The following is a 26757-nucleotide window of genomic DNA, read 5'->3' on the forward strand; positions in this document are numbered from 1 at the left end:
AAATATTTTGTTTATTTTCTATTTTTATGAGGATTAAACATGTTTTATTTGAAGAATTGCAACGCTTGAACCTTTTATGTGTAATATACTACATAAATACTGTTAAGTGTATGCCATCTCGTGTAAGCTGTAATAGGGAAGGCACGTATCTACAGCGACACCATGTGGTCAAAGAAATCATTACTACACGGAAGTACAATTCGACCCTCGTAGCTTCCTGTAGAACAACATGTCGGCCACCTTGGTGGTAAGTTACCCCTCACGTTTGGCTCTATTATGTGAATAAACCTCAACTAGTTTGCAAAAGTGTCGAAATAAACGACACCTTTAGCTCAGCTGCCGTATTTAAATGTTTGTTTGTCATATTCATGTTGTTTAAACGTTCACTTCGCACATGCGCAAAGGGCTACACGTTCTGTTACAAATGGCCGAGTAAAAAGCGATAGTCAATATGATGGCTTATTATAGCTGTTGGGTACCTTTGCTAAGTCTCTACTCAGGTGCTGTCAGCGACCATCTTGGCTCCTTGTTGCCAAGCGACCATGGAGCTCCAGCCCCGCGAGCCCGCCTTCCCTGTACACAAAGATGATTCTCTTCCTCACCCAGCGCTTCTATGACGTTGAGATGTTCTTCAATTGGAAGTTTCAGCTGAAAAGGAGACAACAAAAGAGGAAGAACGCGTAAGATTTTTTTGTTTTGTTTCTGCAGCATGTTGGTCCTCTACTCCAGTGTTTTTCAACCTTTTCTGAGCCAAGGCACATTTTTGTCATTGAAAAAGTTCAGAGGCACACCACGCAGAAAACAAAAAATTCAACTCAGTAGCTGATATTGACAATAACAAGTCGTTCTCGCAATTGTTGGATATGAATTTAAACCATAACCAACCAAGCATCAATATAACTCTTGTCTCAAAGTAGGTGTACTGCCACGACCTGTCACATCATGCCGTGACTTATTTGGACTTTTTTGCTGTTTTCCTGTGTGTAGCAGAGGTGTGGACTCGAGTCACATGACTTGGACTCGAGTCAGACTCGAGTCATGAATTTGATGACTTTAGACTCGACTTGACAAAATGTAAAAAGACTTGCAACTCGACTTAGACTTTAACATCAATGACTTGTGACTTCACTTGGACTTGATCCTTTTGAATTGACATGACTTGACATGACTTGCTACTTTCCCCAAAACCCAAAGATGAAAAAGTTATTCGGGAGCGCTCCGTATTTTTCATTGTGTACTTGTCTATCAGCGTTGCGTGTGTCAGCTGGTGTGCTCTCAGTACAACAGCCAATCAAATTAGATCTACTTTGTTTTCATCACACAGCATTCATCCAATCAAATTGCAGGACAACCAACGAAGAAGACATGTCCAAACCACACGCCAGTGAACAAAAAATGATACCTAAAATAATTTTGTTTGGGTATAAAAATTACGAGGTGGTCAACACAAAACGGTTTGCAGTATGCAACACATGCGGTTCGAAAATTACTGATGGAGAGGAAACAACTTCCAACTTCGTCCGGCATTTGAAGTTGCACAAAGAAGGGTAAGTTTTGAATGTAAGATAACGTTTATATTGGCTAAGTAACGTGACTTTTATTTGCTGTGTAGTTAAATCAGTGAGGCTGTAAACTCACTGCTAACGTTATAACGTTATTGCAAACACGGGAATCTGTTGCAGTTCACTACCTTATTCATACTTTTTGTTCAGTGATTTTTTTTTAAGCAGGGTTACGTTAGTCAATATATCACACGTAACGTTAGACGGCGGTCAGCAGCACCGCGTATTTTAGCCACCTAAAAAAAGACAAAAATAGTAAAATAAAGGTCAGTTAAAATGTATACTATATTATGAATATGTGTACCGTTTTAGCTAGCTTTCTGACATACTGTTGGTTGTTTACCTCAGTGGTCCCCAACCACCGGGCCGCGGCCCGGTACTGGTCCGTGGATCGATTGGTATCGGGCCGCACAAGAATTGTTTTTTTTTTTTTTTTTAATTAAATCAACATAAAAAACACAAGATACACTTACAAGTAGTGCACCAACCCAAAACAACTCTCTCTCCCCTTTTGTTCTGGGCATTGAACATGAAGACTCTTCCTTCACTGTTCCGAGTGGCCATGAGAGTCTTGGCAGTGCCTGCCTCCAGTGCTCCAGTGGAGCGAGTTTTCAGCCATGGTGGCATCATACTACGCCCCCATCGTGCACAAATGACTGACAGACTCTTGGCTAATTTGGTCTTTTGCAAATGCAATGCAGCATAGGGCCCTGACATATAAAAAGTACAACTTTTTTGTTATGTTCACGTATATGTCATGTTTTTTCAATGTTAACACTTTTGTACAAATAAGTACATTTGCACTTTATTTTTCAATGTGTTTGTTCTGTAAAGGAATGAGTTAATGTTTAAAATGACTGGTTAATAGTACTATTATAAAGTGCAATGTCAGCACAATTTTCTTTCCTGCAATTTAAAATGCACTTGTTTTAATAAATAAATACAGCATTTGAAAAGCATACACAATCTGTGTTAATATATTAGTCTGTGGTTAAAAGGACTTGAAAGGACTCGAAACTCAAAATGCAGGACTTAGGACTTGACTTGAGACTTTCCAGTCTTGACTTTGGACTTGACTCGGGGCTTGCCTGTCTTGACTCGGGACTTGACTCGGACTTGAGGGCAAAGACTTGAGACTTACTTGTGACTTGCAAAACAATGACTTGGTCCCACCTCTGGTGTGTAGTGCTTTAGTTCTTGTCTTGCGCTCCTATTTTGGTGGCGTTTCCTCTTTCCTGTAGCAGTTTCATGCCTTCCTTAAAAGGTATTCCCCGCACCTGCTTTGTTTTCGCAATCAAGACTATTTAAGTTGTGCGGACACAATCCTTCTTTGTGGGGACATTGTTGATTGTCATGTCATGTACGGATGTACTTTGTGGACGCCGTCTGCTCCACACGCTGTGTGTCTTTGCTGTCGTCCAGTATTCTGTTTTTGTTTACTTTGCAGCCAGTTCAGTTTTAGTTTCGTTTTGCTTCAATACCTTTTCTTAGCGGCACTCGCCTTTTGTTTATTTTTGGTTTAAGTGTTAGATACCTTTTCACCTGCACGCTGCCTCCCGCATATTGTGATCACGACAAACCATGTTCCCGACATCTACAAAGCAATTAGCTACCTGCTGCTACCTACTGATATGGAAGAGTATTACACGATTACTCTGCCGAGCTCTAGACAGCACCGACACTCAGTAACAACACATAATTTGCAGACTATAATTACTGGTTTGCAAAAAATATTTTTAACCCAATTAGGGGAAATTACATAATCTCCCACGGCACACCAGACTGTATCTCACAGCACACTAGTGTGCTGCGGCACAGTGGTTGAAAAACACCGCCATTAGGTACACATAATACAAAGTTTATAACCAACCTTTTTAGTCATTTTCTCTAAATAGATTGTAGACATATACATTTGTATTAAATACAAATATAATGTGCTGCTTGTAAATCAAAAACTAGACCAAAACACAATTGATTTACCAATGTCATTTACTATGTAATGCAATAAACATTCGATTCTCTGACCTAAGTGTCTCCTTGTCTTTCACAGTTACTTCAGTTACACTGAGAGCCTTTACGGGGCTGACATTGCTTCCGCCTACTTTGTCTTGAAACTAAAGGGAGGATTTCGGTAAGTAGTGTCTGAGATTGTTCATGTTTATGGTGTACGTTGGTATTATTAAAAATTGCTATTAGTATTAGTAAATATGTGTATATATATATATATATATATACAGTACAGGCCAAAAGTTTGGACACACCTTCTCCTAATTCAACACGTTTTCTTTATTTTTATGACTATTTACATTGTAGATTGTCACTGAAGGCATCAAAACTATGAATGAACACATGTGGAGTTATGTACCCTAACAAAAAAAAGGTTAAATAACTGAAAACATGTTTTATATTCTAGTTTCTTCAAAATACCCACCATTTGCTCTGATTACTGCTTTGCACACTCTTGGCATTCTCTCGATGAGCTTCAAGCACACCTGTGAAGTGAAAACCATTTAAGGTGACTACCTCTTGAAGCTCATCGAGAGAATGCCAGGAGTGTGCGAAAAAGTAATCAGAGCAAAAGGTGGCTATTTTGAAGAAACTTGAAAATAAAACACGTTTTCAGTTATTTCACCGTTTTTTGTTAAGTACATAACTCCACATGTGTTCATTCCTAGTTTTGATGCCTTCAGTGACAATCTACAATGTAAATAGTCATGAAAATAAAGAAAACGCATTGAATGAGAAGGTGTGTCCAAACTTTTGGCCTGTACTGTATATGGCGCACTGGGTCTATGAGTGGATCTATTCAGGTCTATTTTCATACAAAAGGATTAAAAGGCGGACACATTAAAGGAGTCATATTATGAAACAAATGTACATTTAAAACACTTCCTTGTAGCCAACATAAAATGTAATGGTGGTTCTGTGGTCAAAATGTTGCGTAGATGATGTTTTTACAGACAATCTTCAAGCCGCTTTCAGACCGTCTCTTTAGGATGCGCCGTTTTGTGGGCGGTCTTATTTACGTGGCTCCATTTTGACAGCGTCTTCTCCCCGTCGTCTTTGCTGTACAGGTAGTGTTTAGCGCTACCATAGTGAGTATACTGACAGATATAAGATATAATTGTGCGCTACTTTGTATTAGAACTGGCAATAGTGGAGGATGAATGCCCCATAACAAGACGATAGAGAAAAGAAGGTTATTGACAATGGCGCGGGCTACTATGACTTATACAGATCCCAAATACACACCAGCAGGAACCAAGTGAAGGTTCGCCATCAACACTGGAGAGCCACTGATTACAGCGTCTTGTGCCAGGCAAACACACAACACAATGTCTGCATTGTGTTCAGGAGAGAACACACACAAGCGAATACAAATAACTGAAGAAATTCGTAAATTAAAGTGATGGTTTGACAAAACAGACTATCTTTGAATCTCAGTAAACCAAAAATAATGCTGTTTTTTAAATTCACAAATACAAATAGACGAACATTGAAAGAGAAACGAAATTATTGGTGTAATAATAGATGACAAAATGAACTGTAAATCTCATAAGAGATATACCAAATAAAATGGCAAAAATAATGAATATAGTAAAATATGTTCTGCACCAAAAATCACTCCATATTCTCTATTGCTTACCAGTGTTACAATATCTGAGTTAATGTGTAGAAATATGGGGAAATAGGTACAAAAGTGCACTTATTTACTTAGCATGTTACAAAAAAAAATAAGTTAGAATAATACATAATGAGTGATGCATACAGTGATTACAATACATTGGAGGCAGCCACCACAGTAGACATACTTCACACAGAAGTTACTATTTCTGCGTGATTGTTGGTCCAAAGCTAATGAGAATGTTGGCAAAATGAGGGTAGTATGTCATTTTTTTGGTCGTTATGTGTATTTTTTCACGTTTAATGCGCCGTCGAGTGAGTGCTAGAGTGCCTGCTGGTCGCTAAACACTGCAGAAATGTAGCAGCAAAGTTTGTTAAATACGTCCGCAAAATTATACTTTGACGAAATAAAAACATGTTTTATTCTAAGTTTATGAGATGGAGTATGTTTAGAACTATGTATGGACTTATTATTTTGGCTGAGTTCGTCACAAAACTAACGTTTAGTTGGCCATACTCTCTTTGTACACGACTTTGGTAGACTGCCATCTCCTGGTCATACTTATCATTACACCATGTACTAAACACAATTGCTTCGAGCTTTGTAAGCGCAACCAAAATTATTACTTACATTAGGCGCACCGTGTTATGAGGCACACTGTCATTTTTGAGAAGATGAAAGGATTTAAATTTTGCCTTATAGTCCGAAAAGTACGTTATATATATAAGGCTGTCAAATGATTATTTTATTTTTTTATCGGATTAATCACAGCCTGGTTATTGCTTGCTTGCAAAAAAAAATTTGCTTAAGATTGGCTTTTATTGTCAGAATGTCATTAAGGAACATTTTCAAACATTTTACATGAATGCATGTCATTTATTTGCACAAAAGTTGGTAACAATTTTACTTTAAGTTCTTCATTTGAGTTAAATGTGTCAGAGAAAAGTATCCTACACTTCTCCTTTGTAAAGTAAATCTGAACAGCCGACATGGGCATCTACATCAACTATATGATTTGCCTGAGAAGCTGGACAGGACAAAAAATAAATAAAAAATAAAAATAAAATGTGTCAGTGAGCACACCAATCAGAGTCTGCTCACTCATTTTTGTACATATGTATCCTTTGTATTGTCAAAATAAATTGCGTTGTTTTTTTGTCATTAATTCCATGCGTTAACGTGCTAATTTTGACTTAATTGGCTCTGTGTTCTTAACTCAAAGCACTTGTGTCTCTAATCAACGTCTCCCATTGAAATGAATAAAAATCAATTTAATTGGTGCTTGTCCCTTGCCTCCAAATTCCACCAAATTTGAAAATGTAACATGCATTTAAAAAAAAACTTTTATACAATAAATATAGTATGGAGAACAATACAATAGAATGTAATACAAACAACTACAATAGTTTTATGAAGTAATGTGATAATAATGTAAAGCATTTGGAGAGTGGACTTCTTGGGTATCCATCTCCTTTGAGCTGCTTCTCTGTTCAAACGCAACATCAGCAGCTTTTCCTTATTTTCATGGATTAATGCATGATGTTTAGATATTATTTATTTGGTAACACTATAGTATGGGGAACATATTCTAAGTAACAAAAGCTTAATTTAGTTTTGTTTGGACACTAGTGGAACATATAAGGGTTAGAGTTAGGGTTACTAATAAGCAATAATTCTGAGGTTTTTGAGGGAAGACTCTTAGTTAATGGCTTACTGGTTGTATAATAAGGCCATGCAGAATAAGGCATTAATAAGTACTTAATAATGACTAATTAAGAGCCAATATGTTACTAATTTGCTTGTTATTAAGCAATTAATGGTGAATATGTTCCCTATACTAAAGTGTTACCTATTTTATTTTTCTTTGGCTGGCGTTAGACTCATTCTGTTTCAGTATAGGGCAGACGAGCTATCGTGTTTTTGATTATTTATTGTTTTTCCATTCAATGAATATCATTCACCTTTTCTTCTCAGCACTGTCCTTCACACTCACTTTCTGCCTTCCCATGGTTGGAAAACAAAGTCATGCCAATCTCTAGCTATAAGATAATGCTAGCGAGTAAGACCAGAAGTTTTGTTCGGATCTTACGGGGTTCAGTGTGACATTTGCTGCGCCAACTATAATGGCGGGGATGCTTGTAACTTTGATTTTTGCTTACAATTTAAAGCATATCAATTAGCCAAGAGACAGCTCTTATCTCAAAACATTTGATGTACCAATGTATTACAAAACTATATATTTACTGCATGTTTATTGTGCATCCTTAGCTTTGTTGGCCAGTCAGAATGGTTCCGTGCAGACCGCAGGGGCAAGTTCAACTCGGACTTCTTGAATTACAAAGACACACCTCTTGAGGAAGTCGACATGAGCTATACAATCATGAATTGGATTGGATTGTCCAATCTGGGTAAATATTAGTGTTTTTATTTCCCATTTTAAAAAATCACACCCTACTGAGTTGGTAATGCCATTAATCTTTATTATTGTGTTTTGCATGGGTCGTCCTCCCCAAGAGAGGCAGCAACTTTTGCAGACTCTGTCCTTAAGAGGGTGTCCTGAAGTGGACGACTGGTTCCTGGCCAGGCTCCATGTGTTCCAAGACTGCCTAAAGGAGCTGGACATCTCTCATTGTCCACGCATCACCATCGGCGGGCTGGCTGCCCTGAGGAATCTCAAGTAATTCATACTCACAGGATCAGCTTCAAAATTAATGTTGATGATCACTTCTGTTTATGTTAAATATTAATTGTTTTAATCTGCATGTTGCAGGGGCCTGCGCCGTTTGGATGTGTCATCCCTCCCAGGGATTAGAAATCCAGGTTTGGTGGTCATACTGTTAGAAGAAATGCTTCCACAATGCGAGGTCATCGCTAACGGCTATGAGTACAGTTTAGAGTCGGTGAGTTGAGGTACAAGACAAGTTGGGAATAGAGTTTACACAAGGACAATAAACGATGTACTGCATCGCACACATGGTATGTCTAATGAGGACTTTATTGGAGATAAGACATTTGGTTATTTTGCCATCCATGTTATATCACAATATGAAGGTAGAAAAGCGCTATACATGTATGACCCATAGTTATTTTTATCATTATCTTGCATTCTTTCCTGTCTACTGAAAGTCCAATCATGTCCCTGTCTAGACAATGCTGATTTTGCTTGTTTACATGGCAATAATTGTATGTGTTAAATAAATAATAAAGGCTGATATGATATTGAACCAGTGTCATTTTTGAATATATAACTCCTCAGGTCATATTTCTAATTATTGTCTAATACACAATACTTGCTGTAATGTCAATCAAAACCAAATTATGTTGACTTGAACCTTACAGAAATCTGTTCTTTCTCGCTATTAATTGGTTCCCGGCCTGTCTAGTTAATGAATTGCCTCAAATTAGAAATTAAAGTAGCACAGGTATAGCATAGTCGAGCCTGTTTATTACCTTCTAAGTGTTTTTAATACAATGAGAGCCCTCTAGACTTGAAATAACACCCTTAAGTCACATTTACGGCAGCACGGCGGTACAGGGGTTAGTGCATGTGCCTTAAGGTCCTGGGTTCGATCCCCGGGCTCGGGGTCTTTCTGTGTGGAGTTTGCATGTTCTCCCCGTGACTGCGTGGGTTCTCTCCGGTTACTACGGCTTCCTCCCACCTCCAAAGACATGGTTGATTGGCAACACTAAATTGGCCCTTGTGTGTGAATGTGAGTGTGAATATCTGCGTTGGCCCTGCGATGAGGTGGCGACTTGTCCAGGGTGTACCCCGCCTACCGCAGAATGCAGCTGATATCGGCTCCAGCACCCCCCGCGGCCCCAAAAGGGACAAGCGGTTAAAAAAAAAATGGATGGATGAAAGTCACATCTACACTCATTTAATCCAATATAGTAATGTTGCCTGAGGGTGATTCAATCAGTGGCCACGATATTGAAGAGCATGCTCTGATTGGTTTGGTGTCATCTTTTGGCCAATACTACTGCATTTTTTAGTTTATTCAGCCATTTTAGGCTGAATTTAGGCCAAAAATACATAGAATATGCCTTAGGAAAAATATTATTTTAAATGATGATGCTGCGAAAGGGACAAGTGGTAGAAGATGGATGGATGGATGGATAAATGATGATGATGATAATGATGATCTAATTGTTATTTACTTAAGTCTTTATAACAATACGATTAAGATTAAGCATTTTATAGAGAGCGACTGTCTCCTGTGGACAACATGGGTCATCGCAGCTGGTACTGCCAGTGTGAGTGTATGAAAGTCAAATACACATAGTCATCCCATGCCACATCGTGCTTCAAAATCTGCAGCTTCACTCATTTACAGAATTTTTAAATCAAATTTTTGACCTGAAATAAACACTATTTAAGCCTATCAATAGAAAAATGAAAATAAATATCAATACTACAGTAGTGACAGCATGGTGGAACAGGTGCCTCACAATACAAAGGTCCTTTGTTCGATCCCCGGGCTCAGGGTCTTTCTGTGTGGATTTGCATGTTCTCCCCGTGACTGCGTGGGTTCCGTTCGGGTACTCTGGCTTCCTCCTCCCACCTCCAAAGACATGCATCTGGGGATATGTTGATTGGCAACACTAAATTGGCCCTAGTGTGTGAATGTGAGTGCAGCTGAGATAAGCTCCAGCAGGGACAAGCGGTAGTAAAATCGATGGATGGATGGACTACAGTAGTGGCGAAGTTGGTAGAGTGGCTGTGCCAGCAATCGGAGGGTTGCTGGTTACTGGCGGGGATTGAACCCCGCCTTCTACCATCCTAGTCACGTCCGTTGTGTCCTTGGGCAAGACACTTCACCCCTTGCTCCTGATGGCTGCTGGTTAGTCCCTTGCATGGCAGCTGTGCCATCAGTGTGTGAATGGGTGAATGTGGAAATAGTGTCAAAGCGCTTTGAGTACCTTGAAGGTAGAAAAGCGCTATACAAGTATAACCCATTTATCATTTATCATTTATAGTGTTGGTCGCTATATGAGAACCAACCATCACACCAATTAGAACGTGCTGATCAGTATTGTGGCCACTGATTGGTTCATTGTTGCATTAGATTAAACAAGTGTAAAAGTCACTATGTGGGGTCTATAGGGCTCTTAGTGTTAAAAACTATATATATTTAGTTTTTATGCTCTAGCTATGAAAATATTTATTTTAAAAGTAGCACAAACATTGCAGAAATTAATTCACCGCGGTCAGGCCCAGAACCACTCAACAGCGACAGACGAGGACTAACTGTAATATTACGAAAAAAGAAACAAGCGGTGGGCAAGTTCGATTGGTATTTCCACAATTATTTGTGTCTTTTCTTGTGTTGTTTTTTATATATTGTTATGTTTTTATAATTTGATATTGTTTACAAATCTTAGAATAAGTCCTTGGACACAGCAGGACTCGTGGGCTTAAGGATTGGAATGAGAGCTTATAGTAGTTTTTGCTTTTGTTTAATTATGTGTGTACAATTGTATGTTATTAAAGGTAATAATTGTGCTATTTTGTTGTTATAATTGTTACATTGTCTTTATTATTTAAGTTCCATCTTAATACTCATTTGTATACTCTAGCCTTTAAATAGACCCCCCTTTTAGACCAGTCGATCTGCCGTCCCCTCCAAGGTTTCTCATTGTAGCCCATTGGGTTGAGTTTTCTCTTGCCCTGATGTGGGATCTGAGCCGAGGATGTCGTTGTGGTTTGTGCAGCCCTTTGAGACACTCGTGATTTAGGGCTATATAAAGTGAAGTGAATTATATTTATATAGCGCTTTTTCTCTAGTGACTCAAAGCGCTTTACATAGAGAAACCCAATATCTAAATTACATTTAAAGCAGTGTGGGTGGCACTGGGAGCAGGTGGGTAAAGTGTCTTGCCCAAGGACACAACGGCAGTGACTAGGATGGCGGGAGCGGGGATCGAACCTTGAACCCTCAAGTTGCTGGCACGGCCACTCTACCAACCAAGCCATACCGCCCCATAAATAAACTTTGATTGGGCTAGTGTGTGAATGTGAGTGTGAATGTTGTCTGTCTATCTGTGTTGGCCCTGTGATGAGATAGCGACTTGTCCAGGGTGCACCTTGCCTTCTGTCCGGATGCAGCTGAGATAGGCTCCAGCACCCCCCGCGACCCCAAAAGGGACAAGCGGTAGAAAAATGGATGGATGGATGACTTTGATCGATATTTTAGTACCTGTGTATTCTTAAATTGTTCAAGTCGTATAATAAAACATATTTAAGTCCCAGGGTCAATCGTATTAGTGCTTGAACGTTTAAAAATGTGTTTATAAAAAAAACAAAAAACAAAAGAGGCAATATATCCAGCACCCCCCGCGACCCCGAACGGGACAAGCGGTAGTAAATGGATGGATGGATGGATATTGTTTTTTTTTTTTGGTTGAGGAAACACAGAATGTGTTTGTTATGAGGGGAACCAAATACGCGCTTAACGTCACTTGAAACCCGGATCCTATTTTGAGGCGGACAATAACATAGGCTAACTGGCTGGTGGCTAATCGCGAGTGAACATCAGTCATAACTGTGTGAAAACAGCAAGTTTAAGCGGGCCCTAGAAATAGGAAAGGGTCCAAAAGGTGAATAAATGTCTGATGCATCAGGTAGGATAAATGTCACATTATTCGGATGACGTATTTTTTCGCTCTGGTTTAGCTAGCCATAGCTAGCATAAACGCTAACAACTGATTCCCAAAACTGTTCATTGTGAATTGTTTTACGTTTTTAGGACCGCCTAATAAAAAGGAAGAAGAAGACACTACATCTGAACCGGAGGTAAAATAATGGACACTTGCATATCCAGCATGCTATCACGAGTAGACATTGTAGCACATATAGTGAAACATGACCTAATTAGTACAATGACGTCGTTTCACTTGTTTGTCTGCTAGGAGCAATCCGACGACAGCAGTGAGGAGGAAGCAGTTGGAAACTCAGAGAGTAAATCATATCTTTATTTATTGGTCATCACTGTAGTTATCACCATGACTTAAGTTGTTTCTTACATTAAAATTGAATTTGAATGTATTTATTAATGGAAAACCCCTTGAGATGCAGCATTGGGTTTTCATTAGTCAATAAAGTGATTAGTAGTGTTGATTAAACTATTCATGTACAAACCCCGCCGTTTCCATATGAGTTGGGAAATTGTGTTAGATGTAAATATAAACGGAATACAATGATTTGCAAGTCATTTTCAACCCATATTCAGTTGAATATGCTACAAAGACAACATATTTGATGTTCAAACTTATAAACTTTTTTTTTTGCAAATAATCATTAACTTTAGAATTTGATGCCAGCAACACGTGACAAAGAAGTTGGAAAAGGTGGCAATAAATACTGATAAAGTTGAGGGATGCTCATCAAACACTTATTTGGAACATCCCACATGTGTACAGGCTAATTGGGAACAAGTGGGTGCTATGATTGGGTATAAAAACAGCTTCCCAAAAAATGCTCAGTCTTTCACAAGAAAGGATAGGGCGAGGTACACCCCTTTGTCCACAACTGCGTGAGCAAATAGTCAAACAGTTTAAGAACAACATTTCTCAAAGTTAAATTGCAAGAAATTTAGGGATTTCAACATCTACGGTCCATAATATCATCAAAAGGTTCAGAGAATCTGGAGAAATCACTCCACGTAAGCGGCAGGGCCGGAAACCAACGTTGAATGACCGTGACCTTCGATCCCTCAGACGGCACTGTATCAAAAACCGACATCAATCTCTAAAGGATATCACCACATGGGCTCAGGAACACTTCAGAAAACCACTGTCACTAAATACAGTTCATCGCTACATCTGTAAGTGCAAGTTAAAGCTCTACTATGCAAAGCGAAAGCCATTTATCAACAACATCCAGAAACGCCGCTGGCTTCTCTGGGCCCGAGATCATCTAAGGTGTACTCATGCAAAGTGGAAAAGTGTTCTGTGGTCTGACGAGTCCACATTTCAAATTGTTTTTCGAAATATTCGACATTGTGTCATCCGGACGAAAGGGGAAGCGAACCATCCAGACTGTTATCGACGCAAAAGCCAGCATCTGTGATGGTATGGGGGTGCATTAGTGCCCAAGGCATGGGTGACTTACACATCTGTGAAGGCACCATTAATGCTGAAAGGTACATACAGGTTTTGGAACAACATGTGCTGCCATCTAAGCGCCGTCTTTTTCATGGACGCCCCTGCTTATTTCAGCAAGACAATGCCAAGCCACATTCAGCACGTGTTACAACAGCGTGGCTTCGTAAAAAAAGAGTGCGGGTACTTTCCTGGCCTGCCTGCAGTCCAGACTTGTCTCCCATCAAAAATGTGTGGCGCAATTATGAAGTGTAAAATACGACAGCGGAGACCCCGAACTGTTGAACGACTTAAGCTCTATATAAAACAAGAATGGGAAAGAATTCCACTTTCAAAGCTTCAACAATTAGTTTCCTCAGTTCCCAATCGTTTATTGAGTGTTGTTGAAAGAAAAGGCCATGTAACACAGTGGTGAACATGCCCTTTCCCAACTACTTTGGCACGTGTTGCAGCCATGAAATTCTAAGTTAATTATTATTTGCAAAAAAAATAAATAAAGTTTATGAGTTTGAACATCAAATGTCTTGTCTTTGTAGTGTATTCAATTGAGTATGGGTTGAAAAGGATTTGCAAATCATTGTATTCCGTTTATATTTACATCTAACACAATTTCCCAACTCATATGGAAACAGGGTTTGTATATACTATTGTGCAACAATCATAAGCCACCATTAAAAGTGGAGTTAATTTCATTGCTCTTGTCCCTGTCATCCTGCCAGTGGACTTCCTGCGGAATTTGTTTTCTCGCTCTTTGGGCCTCGGCTCAACAGAAAAGGTTTTGGATGATTTGACTTTGGAAGGAGTGGCGCAATACATTCTAAGTGGCAAATGTGAGTCTCTGTCCGTGCTGTTTCACTTTGTCATCAACTTTTGTGTTGTGAAGTTGACTACAATGTGCTTCTTTACAGGTAAAAATATCATCTGCTTGGCTGGTGCAGGCATATCTACATGTGAGTATTTAAAGGAAAGAGATAGTCGCCTTTAAGCAAGGCTTCACTTCAATAACTCAAAATGTGCACAGCGGCTGGGATTCCCGATTTTCGCTCACCCGGTACTGGTCTGTATGCAAACCTGCAGCAATATAACCTTCCATACCCAGAGGCCATCTTCCAGTTAGATTACTTTAAGGTTGGTTGAAGTTTTTTTTTGTTAAAAGCAAATGCAACTGACCTAAAATCATGGACTATAACACTGTAGTATGCCTATCATGATTGCTCACAAAATAAATCAAATGGCAGTGAAAAGGTAACTTTTACACTTTGGACCCCTTTTTTTTTATCCTAGAAACATCCAGAGCCCTTCTTTGCCTTGGCCAAGGAGCTTTTCCCTGGAGAATTTAGGGTAAAGTCAAGTCAGCCATGATAACATACTGTACATGCCTTGAATGATAACCTCAGCAATGGAATCACTTCAGCTGTGTTTCTTCTTTCTTTTGCTACAGCCGACCGTCTGTCACTACTTCATGAAGCTGCTGAAAGACAAGGGTCTTCTCAAACGCTGCTACACGCAGGCAAGGAGAAAAAAAATCGGGTCTCTTTTTCATACGTCCACCAGTTTCCGTACTAATATTGACTTATTTGTGACCATTTAGAATATCGACACACTGGAGCGCGTGGCCGGGCTTAAGGGCGGCGATCTGATTGAAGCTCACGGAACGTTTCACAAGTCCCACTGCGTCAAATTCACCTGCCGCAAAGAGTACGACCTGGACTGGATGAAAGGTGTTTATTTAGGTTATTTCCACTTTCAGTTTTGGAACTAAAACTTCCTTCTCTTTGTAGAACAAATCTTTTCGGATGACATTCCAAAATGTGAGAAATGCAACAGTCTGGTCAAACCAGGTCAGTTTCCCCCCCCCAATTTAATTGTTCTGCTGTCCCTTCAACAATCTACCTTACTTTTGACCAAAAACATGTCAGTCATCCTCTGTGCGTCCTCCTTTTCCAAGATATCATCTTCTTTGGAGAGAGCTTGCCTGTGCGGTTCTTTACCTCGATGAAGACGGTGAGCTGACATGGAGGCTGCATTTGCAAAGGATGAGTTGCAAGTTATCTGTTTATTTTCTCTTGGCACATCCAGGACTTCCCCCGCTGTGATCTTCTCATCATTATGGGCACGTCTCTGCAGGTGCAACCTTTTGCAAGTCTGGTCAACAGGTACTGTGAATCATTTAAACTCTTGCTGAATAGTTTGTATCTTTTCTCATTCTCCCTTCCTGTGTTGTTTTTTTCTATTCAGGGTTTCCAAAACCTGCCCCAGGTTGCTCATCAACATGGAAAAAGCCGGCCAGGTGAGGTCCTTACCTTGTATCCGATAACTCTGCTCCGATTTATGTAGTATTAATTATGTTTCTGGTATACTTTAAACCATATTGTTTGTTTAGTCTGACCCTATGCTAGGTATGCTGGGTTTTGGAGGAGGGATGGACTTTGACTCAGACAATGCTTACAGGTAAGATGTGATGCACCTACCGTATTTCTATGCAGCTATTTCACACACCTGTCTGCAGGGGTAGGCGGATCAATACAAATGTAAACAGAAACGATACACAATATAGCATCAGTATATGGCAATTACTAGAATGATTATTGTCTCAAAATAAAAGTAGTTTTTGTATCCAAACAACAAAATAATAAGTTCTTGTTACATTCTAATAGAACGGTATATGGGTCTGCGTTGCAGCAGAAAGTAACAAGCTAGGAACAGTAAATTAGCAAGTAGATGCTTGTAGGATAAGGAAATAGCAAACGGATACCAGGTAGAAGTTTATTTATTTGCAACAGCCGACTAACAAGTAAAAAGATTTTAAAGTACCAATGATTGTCACACACACACTAGGTGTGGTGAAATTTGTCCTCTGCATTTGACCCATCCCCTTGCTCACCACCTGTGAGGTGAGGGGAGCAGTGAGCAACAGCGGTGCCATGCCCGGGAATCATTTTTGGTGATTTAACCCCCAATTCCAACCCTTGATACTGAGTGTCAAGCAGGGAGGTAATGGGTCCCATTTTTATAGTCTTTGGTATGACTCGGCTGGGGTTTGAACTAGGGATGATGTTTGATAAGAAATTATCGAGTTCGAGCCAATTATCGAATCCTCTTATCGAACAGATTCCTTATCGATTCTCTTATCGAATCCAGATAGGTTGTTGTATATGGAAAAAAACAAATATTTGGTTTAACAAAAGCTCACTTTTATTGTATAAGAAAAAAATAAAATAAAATAAATAAATATTGACTGTTACCCCCCCTAAAAAAATAAAATAAATAAATATTGACTGTTGTTACCCAAAGTATATTATGTGGGATTTTTCAGAAAAACAAATATATACAGTAACACAAAAACAACCTGTCTCTGTGATCACTATAGGTGTATAAATAATGATATAGTGTTAAATAAAATCAGTCCCTTGGGCACAAAACTGAAAATAATACAGCTCTCCAAAAAGTGCACTTCTGCTGCTATTGGAACATACTAACTACACACACAGGCAGACAGCTAACAAACAATCCAAGACGTCTAATAAAGTTCCACAGTAGATTAATCCATTTAGGCTCTTGATTGTTGTTGATCTTGCTTTTCAAAACATAGAGACCAAACAGGAAATACTGACCAAACAAGAGCACCAAGACAGGAAATGATTTAAAAACACAGGAAGTAGAAACTAGAAATACGAGCACCGTACAGGAATTGAAACACCAAACACAGGAAAACACAAACACGACCAAACAGTCAGTAGCAAGCCTGACTTATATCCGTCTATCCATTTTCTACCGCTTGTCCCTTTTTTGAGGTCGCGGGGGGTGCTGGAGCCTATCTCAGCTGCATTCGGGCGGAAGGCAGGGTACACCCTGGACAAGTCGCTACCTCATCGCAGGGCCAACACAGATAGACAGACAACATTCACACTCACATTCACACACTAGGGCCAATTTAGTGTTGCCAATCAACCTATCCCCAGGTGCATGGTTTTGGCGGTAGGAGGAAGCCGGAGTACCCGGAGGGAACGCACGCAGTCACGGGGAGAACATGCAAACTCCACACAGAAAGATCCTGAGCCCGGGATTGAACCAAGGATTATTCAGGACCTTCGTATTGTGAGGCACATGCACTAACCCCTGTGCCGCCGTGCTGCCCGCCTGACAATATAGTTTAAAAGTAATAATACAACTGGTAAGTACGCAATATGTTACGACATACATCAGCAGCTAAATTTAGGAGCCTTTGTAACCTGTTTTCAAAGGGTTCCATTATCTATAAATAAGTATATATCAGCACAATATTAAAAGTATTTCCTTATTCTCTTTTATTACATACAATTGTTTGAACATAACAAAGTCAATAGCACACAAAAGCTAAACAAAACCAAATTCTACTATCTATAAGACATTCTAATTCTTTTGCCCTGTATGTGTCCAAGGAATTATTCCATGAATTTGTAAACATTAACAAAAACAACAAAAAAAACTATTTAATATCACCCTTATCACTCTAGTATCGATCATATACTGATATTACCCTTGCTCTCCACGCTAACAATTCATAGCTTGATCCGCCTTTCTCACGTGTTGTGCACCTCTGGCTACAACAATGCTGACACTCCAACAGTTGTATTATTCTCTCTTTAGACTCTTATGGATATACTTATTAATTTCATGTTAATAACTGCGTACTTTCTTCTGTATAGATTTTTAGGCCATTTTCTTGCCTACGCAGCAAGCATTTTGACTCTTGCATTTTGTTACACTTAGCAAGTTTCAGTTTCGAGTTCAGTCTTCGAAACCTGGATACATAGCTTTCACTACACCGACTATCTCCTCCCCCTGCAAACCCTCCCACATAGGGTGCATGTAACTCTAAGACAAACTTAACGCTGCGTTGGTGCAGACCCTGAAGGCTGTGTTTTCTCAGCTTGTAGGAAATAACCTCCTGTGTATAATCGACTCATTAAGAGTTGGCTACAAGCGGACACCTTCTCCGATGTTGGATAAACACTTGAAAATGAAAAATGACTGTTGTAAAGCATTGATAAGTTCCAGCTGCAATAACACTTGCCTTCTTTCTTTAATTACCAATGTACACTCATGACAAAGGAATCCAACAAGCTAACTTATCGACAAGAATTGTGGTTGCTCACCCTGACAAAAAGCAATAAAAGCAGGGGTGTCCCGTTTGTTGTTTTTAATGGCCCGGTTTAATGGCCCCGGTTGTATCATTATGTTTGATAAGATGACGAACAGGTAATGCTAACAAACCATTAAGGCCAAGTTGGTGAAAACAATATCTGATGGAGGTAATGATTTGTGTGGCGATTACTGGGATAGGTTCCAGCCCACCCAAAACCCCATCCCCCCGCTACCCCAAGAAGGACAATCAGTAGAAAATGGATGGATGGATAATGGATACTGTACTATACTGATGAATGGATACTGTAACAGTCACCTTCTGGTATATACAACCAGAAGATGCCAAAGGCAAAGATTATTATTGTCTCTGTTAGAAAGTGTTCATTGGTGTGTTTGTTTTGTTTGGAAGATCATTTGATTTACCTCCAGCGATTTTAATTACCTTTTCTTAAAGTCAGCAAAATGTATTAAAAAACAATATGCACCTCATTTATAATTGCAACTTTCCTCAAAACTATTTTAATAAAATTATAAAACGAATTGTCCTTCTGACGTCAATTGCAATGTAGTTTTAATCATATTTATACACGTTTAGGTATAAAATCCTAAGAGATCATGTCATTTCTAATGTAAATTTTTCTGCTTGTATAAAGAACAACGTTTCAGTACTGTACCTTCTTCTAAGATGCTAGATTGGTGGCTGCTACCAGTGTTGTTGTTGAACCTAGTTGTGATGTATACTAACTAAAAATTATGTTAAATGATATGTTACGTCTAAGGTATCACTGAGTTATGAATAGTAAGGGTATTATTTGCAACACCGAAGAAGAAAAAATCTACAGTGTGTTATTCAACAGGATAAATATTTTAGAAAATCAAAGCTACAGGAAAGTAAATTAATAATTTATATACAAAACATAGACAGAGGAACATTTTAGCACATTGCTACTGCTGCTCCCACCGCTGATATAAAAGAGGATGTAAGTTGTGTTTATTGTTGTGATTAGTATCAGAAATAGCTGGTAGAAAATGTTTGATCCAGATAATACATGGGTGGTTTCTCTTTCCTCTCTAACCAGAGATGTTGCTCATATCAGTACATGCGATGACGGCTGTATGGCACTAGCTGAGCTGCTGGGATGGAAGGTAATATCACTGTTTTTTACTTCTGTTTCTTCAGTAATTTTTTTAACTGTCAGGCACTTCACTTGCAACAACAATTTAAAGCATTTGTGCTGTGTTGGTGAAAGGAATTTACCTTTTCTACTCTTAAAGGGGCACTATGCTATACATATATATATATGTATATATATAAATTGTGTGTATATATATGTGTGTGTGTACAGTTTATGTATGTGTTGTGTGTATATATATATAAGCCTGTATGTGTGTGTGTGTGTGTGTATGTATGTATATATATATATATATATATATATATATATATAAGCCTGTATGTATGGGTGTGCGTGTGCGTGTATGTAGATATATATGTGTATATATATTTGTCAAAACAAGAGCACTAGAACAGAAAGTGATACTAAACACAGGTAAATAATGAACAAATTGCAAACTGTACGCCCCCCTCACATAACGGATTGCAGACTAGGGTTGTACGGTATACCAGTAGCAATTAATTAAAATGTTACAATACTGCTTTTGAAAAATACCGATACCATTTTTTCATCCATATGCCGAGGTGCATGATGTTGAGTTTGTCAAAACACACACACAAAGTGCATACAAGCAATAACATCATGGAGAGGAAGAATGGCAAAAAAATGTCAAATCTACTGATTAATGCGTGAAGCGCAATATGGAGGTATTTGGGCTTCAAAACTAAAAACAGGGAGGCGCCACGCTGCAAGAATTGCTTTAAAACGTACCTCGCCAAATGTGGCGATTAGTATTACCACCTTTGCTTCAAACTTCAATCAATCAATCAATCAATCTTTATTTATATAGCCCTAAATCACAAGTGTCTCAAAGGGCTGCACAAGCCACAACGACATCCTCGGTACAAAGCCCACATACGGGCAAGGAAAAACTCACCCCAGTGGGACGTCGATGTGAATGACTATGAGAAACCTTGGAGAGGACCGCATATGTGGGTAACCCCCCCCCTCTAGGGGAGACCGAAAGCAATGGATGTCGAGTGGGTCTGACATAATATTGTGAGAGTCCAGTCCATAGTGGATCCAACATAATAGTAAGAGTCCAGTCCATAGTGGGGCCTTAAAGCATTCAGAGCTGCACAATGAGTTATAAGTGACAGGCAATATTGTAGTTGTTACACCTACATGCAGACCGTATTCGAGTTCCCTCCATGGTCGATGTATTCGTTGGGGGCAACACCCTTCACTTTAACCGGCAATGGGTCTGATGAGCTCCGCTTTCAAACGAGGCCGCCGATTATTATTAGTTTTGCAGGACAAAACCGGACCCGTTCATCACTCTACTGCGCAGTGCACAGTGCACACTCCACCCCTCTCTCTCTTTACTCGCCCACTCACTCACTGATATCACTCAGCCAACACTTTGCCATTCTCACAAACACACATACGCTACTCTCATAGCATAGTTAACCAGCTCCCCTGCTGTGCACATGTAGATACGTAGCACAGGGCTGCTTGTCTTGATGCCAAATATTAGCGGAGTTGAAACCGCCCAATTAGCTAACTAATGCAAGTGAAATCACTGAATTTTGTAACAAATTACTACAATTTGTGTTGTATCTTTTACAATGTGAGTTTTACATGCTACATGGCTTATCTGTGTACTTTTATCCATAGTTTTGTTTTTAGTATTTACTAATAATCGTATTGTTCTTAAAGCACAGACCAGGAGGTGTAATCATAAATAATGAAGCATTTAATATAATGTCAATATAGCTTTTTATTTTATTCTAACTTAATCATTGATTATGGCAGACTATATGTAATATGGAAAATTGTAAATTGTTGTTTGGGTGCAACAAGAAAAGCCCAATGTGTTTAATGCCTTTTATTTGTTAACCATCTGAAATTGTTCTTTGAGTGCAATAGGAAACATTTGTTTAATGTATCATAAAATGTTCTGTTAAAATAAAGCCAATATTGAAATTTTTTGTAGTTCCCTTTATTTTTAAAGTATTGATATACATTTTGGTACCGGTACCAAATTATTGGTATCGGGACAATCCTATTGCAGACATTATAAGGCGGTCCCAGACAAAACATAAAAAATAGGACGCTTAAAAGAAAGGCTCTAATTTTCCAAAATGCACTACCTCGATGCTAATATACTTTGGCTTTGCCATATACGTGCTACTGGTAAGCATCAGTGACTGAAACTGAGCATTAGACTCAGTAGTGTAAGACAAAATACTGGACAGTATAGTTATAATTAGCTTATTGTTAAATTTCAAATAAAACAATTATTTTATTAATAAAGAATTAACATTTATTAACACATTAACACATGCCATTGAGTATTTGTATTGATTCCCAGGTACTAGGAATTGGCACCGTATCAGTTCAAATGTGAATGGTACCCTCCCTACTTCTCGCACAGCTGTTTCGTGAACAAAGCACAGTTGGACACTGGGATTCTCCAATAGTCATTCAAATATATCCACTATCTAATTCTTCTTTACTGTTCGCTAATAGCCATTAGCATGTAACCGCTTGAGAAGGTGTCGTCCCCTGACCAATTGCAACAGAGTAGGCTTGGTCAGGAAAAGAGGAGAGAATGCAGATTTACCCAGTATCAATCCAAAGTCAATCAAAGTTTATTTATATAGCCCTAAATCACGAGTGTCTCAAAGGGCTGCACAAGCCACAACGACATCCTCGGCTCAGATCCCACATCAGAGCAAGGAAAAACTCAACCCAATGGGCTACGATGAGAAACCTTGGAGGGGACCGCAGATGTGGGGACCCCACCCCTGGGCGACCGGTGCTATGGACGTGGAGTGGATCTAGTTAATAGTGTGAGTGTCCAGTCCATAGTGGGGCCAGCAGGAGATCATCTTGTGTGGAGACAAGTCAGCAGCGCAGAGACGTCCCCAACTGATGCACAGATGAGTGGTCCACCTCGGGTACCTATTTTGAACAGCTCGCGCGTCATCTGTGGTCACCTAATAACCTCTCCACGCAGGAGAGGGGGGCAGAGCAGGAAAGAGACGGCAGATCAACTGGTCTAAAGGGGGGTCTATTTAAAGGCTAGTGTATACAAATGAGTTTTAAGATGGGACTTAAATGCTTCGACTGAGGTAGCATCTCTAACAGTACACGTTAGATTTAACGAGTATTTTTGTTTTTATAGTGCTGGGATCCAGTAGCATAGGATAGGACCCCCTTAAGTACAACTAAAACATTGTATGAACTGATTGAAAATGTAGTATTTCAAATGTATACTCTTGCTTGTACAGCTTTACGTCGTACAAAGTTTGTACTCAATGTCAATCAATCAATGTTTATTTATATAGCCCTAAATCACAAGTGTCTCAAAGGGCTGCACAAGCCACAACGACATCCTCGGTACAGAGCCCACATAAGGGCAAGGAAAAACTCACTCCAGTGGGACGTCGATGTGAATGACTATGAGAAACCTTGGAGAGGACCGCATATGTGGGTAACCCCCCCCCCTCTCTAGGGGAGACCGAAAGCAATGGATGTCGAGTGGGTCTGACATAGTATTGTGAAAATCCGGTCCATAGTGGATCTAACATATTAGTGAAAGTCCAGTCCATAGTGGATCTAACATAATAGTGAGAGTCCAGTCCATAGTGGGGCCAGCAGGAAACCATCCCGAGCGGAGACGGGTCAGCAGCGCAGAGATGTCCCCAACCGATACACAGGCGAGCGGTCCACCCCGGGTCCCGACTCTGGACAGCCAGCACTTCATCCATGGCCATCGGACCTGTGTGTCTCCCTCTCCACAAGGGAGAGGGGGGCAGAGGATGAAAGAAAAGAAACGGCAGATCAACTGGTCTAAAAAGGGGGTCTATTTAAAGGCTAGAGCAATGGTCCCCAACCACCGGGCCGCACAGGAAATTAAAAAAATTAAAAAACATGTTTTTTTTTAAATTATTAAATCAACATAAAAAACACAAGATACACTTACAATTAGTGCACCAACCCAAAAAACCTCCCTCCCCCATTTACACTCATTCACACTCATTCACACAAAAGGGTTGTTTCTGTCTGTTATTAATATTTCGGGTTCCTACATTATATATCAATATATATCAATACTGTCTGCAGGGATACAGTCCGTAAGCACACATGATTGTATTTTTAATGACAAAAAATAAAATAAAATAAACCCCCACCCTTCCGTGGGACAAATTTTCAAGCGTTGCGGTTTCAAAACGGTTGGGGACTACTGGGCTAGAGATACAAATGAGTATACAAACTATATGTATAAAGTATACTCTTTCCTGATGCCTGATTCACTTCCACATATTTACCAATAGGTGTCGTTGTTTTGCTCCAGTTGTGCAGTAATGATAAATGATAAATGGGTTATACTTGTATAGCGCTTTTCTACCTTCAAGGTACTCAAAGCGCTTTGACAGTATTTCCACATTTACCCATTCACACACACATTCACACACTGATGGCGGGAGCTGCCATGCAAGGCACTAACCAGCAGCCATCAGGAGCAAGGGGTGAAGTGTCTTGCCCAAGGACACAACGGACGTGACTAGGATGGTAGAAGGTGGGGATTGAACCCCAGTAACCCTCCGATTGCTGGCACGGCCACTCTAGCAACTTCGCCAACATGTAGTTTATTTCATTACAATAGGATGGACTTTATATATCCCACAATGTGGAAATTCTGTGGTTGCAGTGCATATTTCACATACGGTAAAAAAGTAAAACGTAATACAAACAATAAAAAAACTAAAAACGAGTAAAGATAATGATAATAACCCTATTGCATGCTAAATGATTGCACTATTTACAACTAATAAAACAACAACACCAAATAGGTTCTTTTGATTTTGGTGAATTTTAGATTGATATATGTTGGAAATGTGGCTTAGTTTAAAGGACATATTGTCAGTTTCTTCTAAATTCACACCAGCAACAGAAACCACAGACAGCTTCAAATGTACCCTCTGTGTTCCTGTGCTCTGTGGTCGCTCGTCACCACTGCGGAGGGTCTTCTCAGTATTGCGCTATTAATATTACACCCAATTGTTGGTTCTTGAGTATGACATCCGTGTCAGTTTGAGTCACCAAAAGTTGTCTCGTGTCACCAGGCTGAGCTGGAAGAATTAGTCAAGCGAGAGCACGCCAGAATCGACGCTCAGGACGTGGAAGGAAAGTCGAGCCAGAGCCAAGGAGCAAGCTCTTCTTCAGTGGCACCAGAGTCCAAATAAGAAGTGTAATCTTTAAGAAAGCTAGATGATGGTAGAAGTTGTCCTTTGAAAGGAGATTATTATGGCTATATTTATTGTTCACAAATGACGCTCTGTGTACACTAACATGCTCTAAACTGCATTTATTTTGCACTTCAATGAAAAATCTTATGTCTGTTCAGTTTTTTTTTTGATACCGTATACCACACAGCTGTTTATTTTCCTGTGAGGTGTGCCAATACATTTTAGTGAGTTGACAGTGATGGGTAATCAAGATCAAAACATATATTGATCTAATTGAGTGCAAATTTACTGATGCTTTATCATGGCCATTCCACTGAATCGGTTGATTTGGGTCCCTAGGAAATAAAATGCATATCAATTCCCGATAAAATTAATATATTTTTTTTTACTAAGCAAAGTGTCCTGTGGATTGAACCGATTGCATATTATAAATATATATATATATATATATATATATATATATATATTATTATATATATATTATATATATAAATATATTGCATATATTTAAAACAATTTAAAATATTAATTTAAGCTACTTTGACTTTACCATGAAATATAATACCTGTAATTTATAATACATGCATAATATTTTGTATAGATCACTATTATTATTGAAATAATTTTTAATATTATTATTAATAATAATATCATGCATTCTTTATTTTACTTTATTTTATTTTCATTCTCTTTGAAAAAAAAGCATTACATTTAATTATTATGAGTCCATGCTCAATAAAAATAATTAAGTCAATAAATAAATTGTATTTTTTTATATCTGATACTTCCGATGTCCAACCATATGTTTTATTTAAAAACAACAATTTGGTTATATTTCACAACTAAGTCGTCACTGTTACCCTAACTAAATTTGGAATATTCAACAAGTAACATGATCCACAGGAAGTTGCATAATTCAGCTCCTATTCAAGCCATGTGACCGCCTAAAGTAGGTCCACTCATTTATGTTTCTGTATTTCCGAAGATACTGTTTACGACATTAATCATTGAATAATTTTGATTTGCTATTTTTGAAAAAAAAAATGGATTTACTGTGGCTGGGGTCAACATCTGATTAGCATAAACGCTATGTCAATTTTGTGTATTTGCTAATTGTATGCTAAAATCTCACTCCTGTTATTTTCGGTCGTGGCACTCAAATGGGGCATTTTAGGCTCGTTTTGGCTAATCGACATTGTGTGTAGTTCATCAGATTGAAAGTTGGAAAAAAGACAGACAATAGGTTTATTTTAGGAGAATTACAACAACTAAGTAATATGGGGGAATCATATAACCAGTCTGCTTGGTTTTATCTAACATGGTTTCTCTTGTTACAGTCAAAAATAATTATGTCATGGACTAACAATGGACAATTTTGTACTGTAAGTAAAGTGAGGTGGGTCGTCAGTAATAACAGTGCAATCTTTTTTTGGGGGGGGGTGATGGGTGATGTTGCAGTTTTGAAATATTTAATTTGCTTGGACAGAAATTGCAATATTAGGTGTGTTGAATCAAAAAATGACAGTGCGATGCAACATCTGTTTAATGAGTGAACTCAATATTACCATACGTGCAAAACAATGCATAAATAAAGTCTGGCAATAAATTTTACTTTTTTTAAACTCATTTATGTTTCTTGTCTTATTGAAGATGTCTGCTTTATTGTTCAACCTCATGCATTTAACCACTTGTGTGAGTGATAAGCCCTGATTTAGGTCACACAAGCACAACCACTAAAAACATTCTAATAAAGCCAGGGTGAAATGTACAGTGCAAAATTCCACTCAGTGAACTTTCTCACAGCAATCGATTTTCAAAACAGTAAATAGAATGAGCAGCACAATTAGGGGGATTACGCTAAAAATATAAAACCGATTTTTATCAAACATTGTAAAGGGGTGACAAGGGTCAAATAAAAATTACATTTTGATGAGCTTATGGATAAAGAAGTTATTACCAGAAAGTGTTACTAC

The 26757-nt window shown here is 38.9% G+C and overlaps 2 protein-coding genes across 2 annotated transcripts; both read left to right on the forward strand.

The window, feature by feature from the left end:
• The first annotated feature begins 188 nt into the window (after positions 1-188).
• Positions 189-8411, forward strand: dmac2 (distal membrane arm assembly component 2). Its single transcript, XM_061925928.2, has 6 exons — positions 189-247; positions 490-680; positions 3613-3693; positions 7456-7595; positions 7702-7864; positions 7958-8411. The coding sequence occupies exons 1-6, from the start codon at positions 230-232 to the stop codon at positions 8094-8096; spliced, it is 732 nt and encodes a 243-aa protein (XP_061781912.2). The 5' UTR covers positions 189-229; the 3' UTR covers positions 8097-8411.
• Positions 8412-11635: 3224 nt separating this feature from the next.
• sirt2 (sirtuin 2 (silent mating type information regulation 2, homolog) 2 (S. cerevisiae)) lies at positions 11636-26410 on the forward strand. Its single transcript, XM_061925361.2, has 16 exons — positions 11636-11808; positions 11934-11980; positions 12097-12145; positions 14007-14117; positions 14196-14237; positions 14309-14415; positions 14572-14628; positions 14729-14797; positions 14879-15008; positions 15069-15128; positions 15236-15291; positions 15367-15443; positions 15526-15577; positions 15671-15738; positions 19494-19560; positions 24662-26410. The coding sequence occupies exons 1-16, from the start codon at positions 11793-11795 to the stop codon at positions 24779-24781; spliced, it is 1128 nt and encodes a 375-aa protein (XP_061781345.1). The 5' UTR covers positions 11636-11792; the 3' UTR covers positions 24782-26410.
• The last annotated feature ends 347 nt before the right edge of the window (positions 26411-26757 follow it).

The sequence above is a fragment of the Nerophis lumbriciformis genome, linkage group LG30 (genome assembly GCF_033978685.3).
Source record: "Nerophis lumbriciformis linkage group LG30, RoL_Nlum_v2.1, whole genome shotgun sequence".
In the NCBI taxonomy this organism is placed as follows: domain Eukaryota; kingdom Metazoa; phylum Chordata; class Actinopteri; order Syngnathiformes; family Syngnathidae; genus Nerophis; species Nerophis lumbriciformis.

Bases quoted from the DNA above. Each gene is read 5' to 3' on its own strand.
- sirt2 (XM_061925361.2), top strand. The intron at 14,798-14,878 runs GCAAGGAGAAAA...GTGACCATTTAG, and splicing joins TCAAACGCTGCTACACGCAG to AATATCGACACACTGGAGCG. The intron at 15,444-15,525 runs GTACTGTGAATC...TTTTCTATTCAG, and splicing joins TTTGCAAGTCTGGTCAACAG to GGTTTCCAAAACCTGCCCCA.
- dmac2 (XM_061925928.2), top strand. The intron at 3,694-7,455 runs GTAAGTAGTGTC...GTGCATCCTTAG, and splicing joins AAACTAAAGGGAGGATTTCG to CTTTGTTGGCCAGTCAGAAT. The intron at 7,596-7,701 runs GTAAATATTAGT...GTCCTCCCCAAG, and splicing joins GATTGGATTGTCCAATCTGG to AGAGGCAGCAACTTTTGCAG.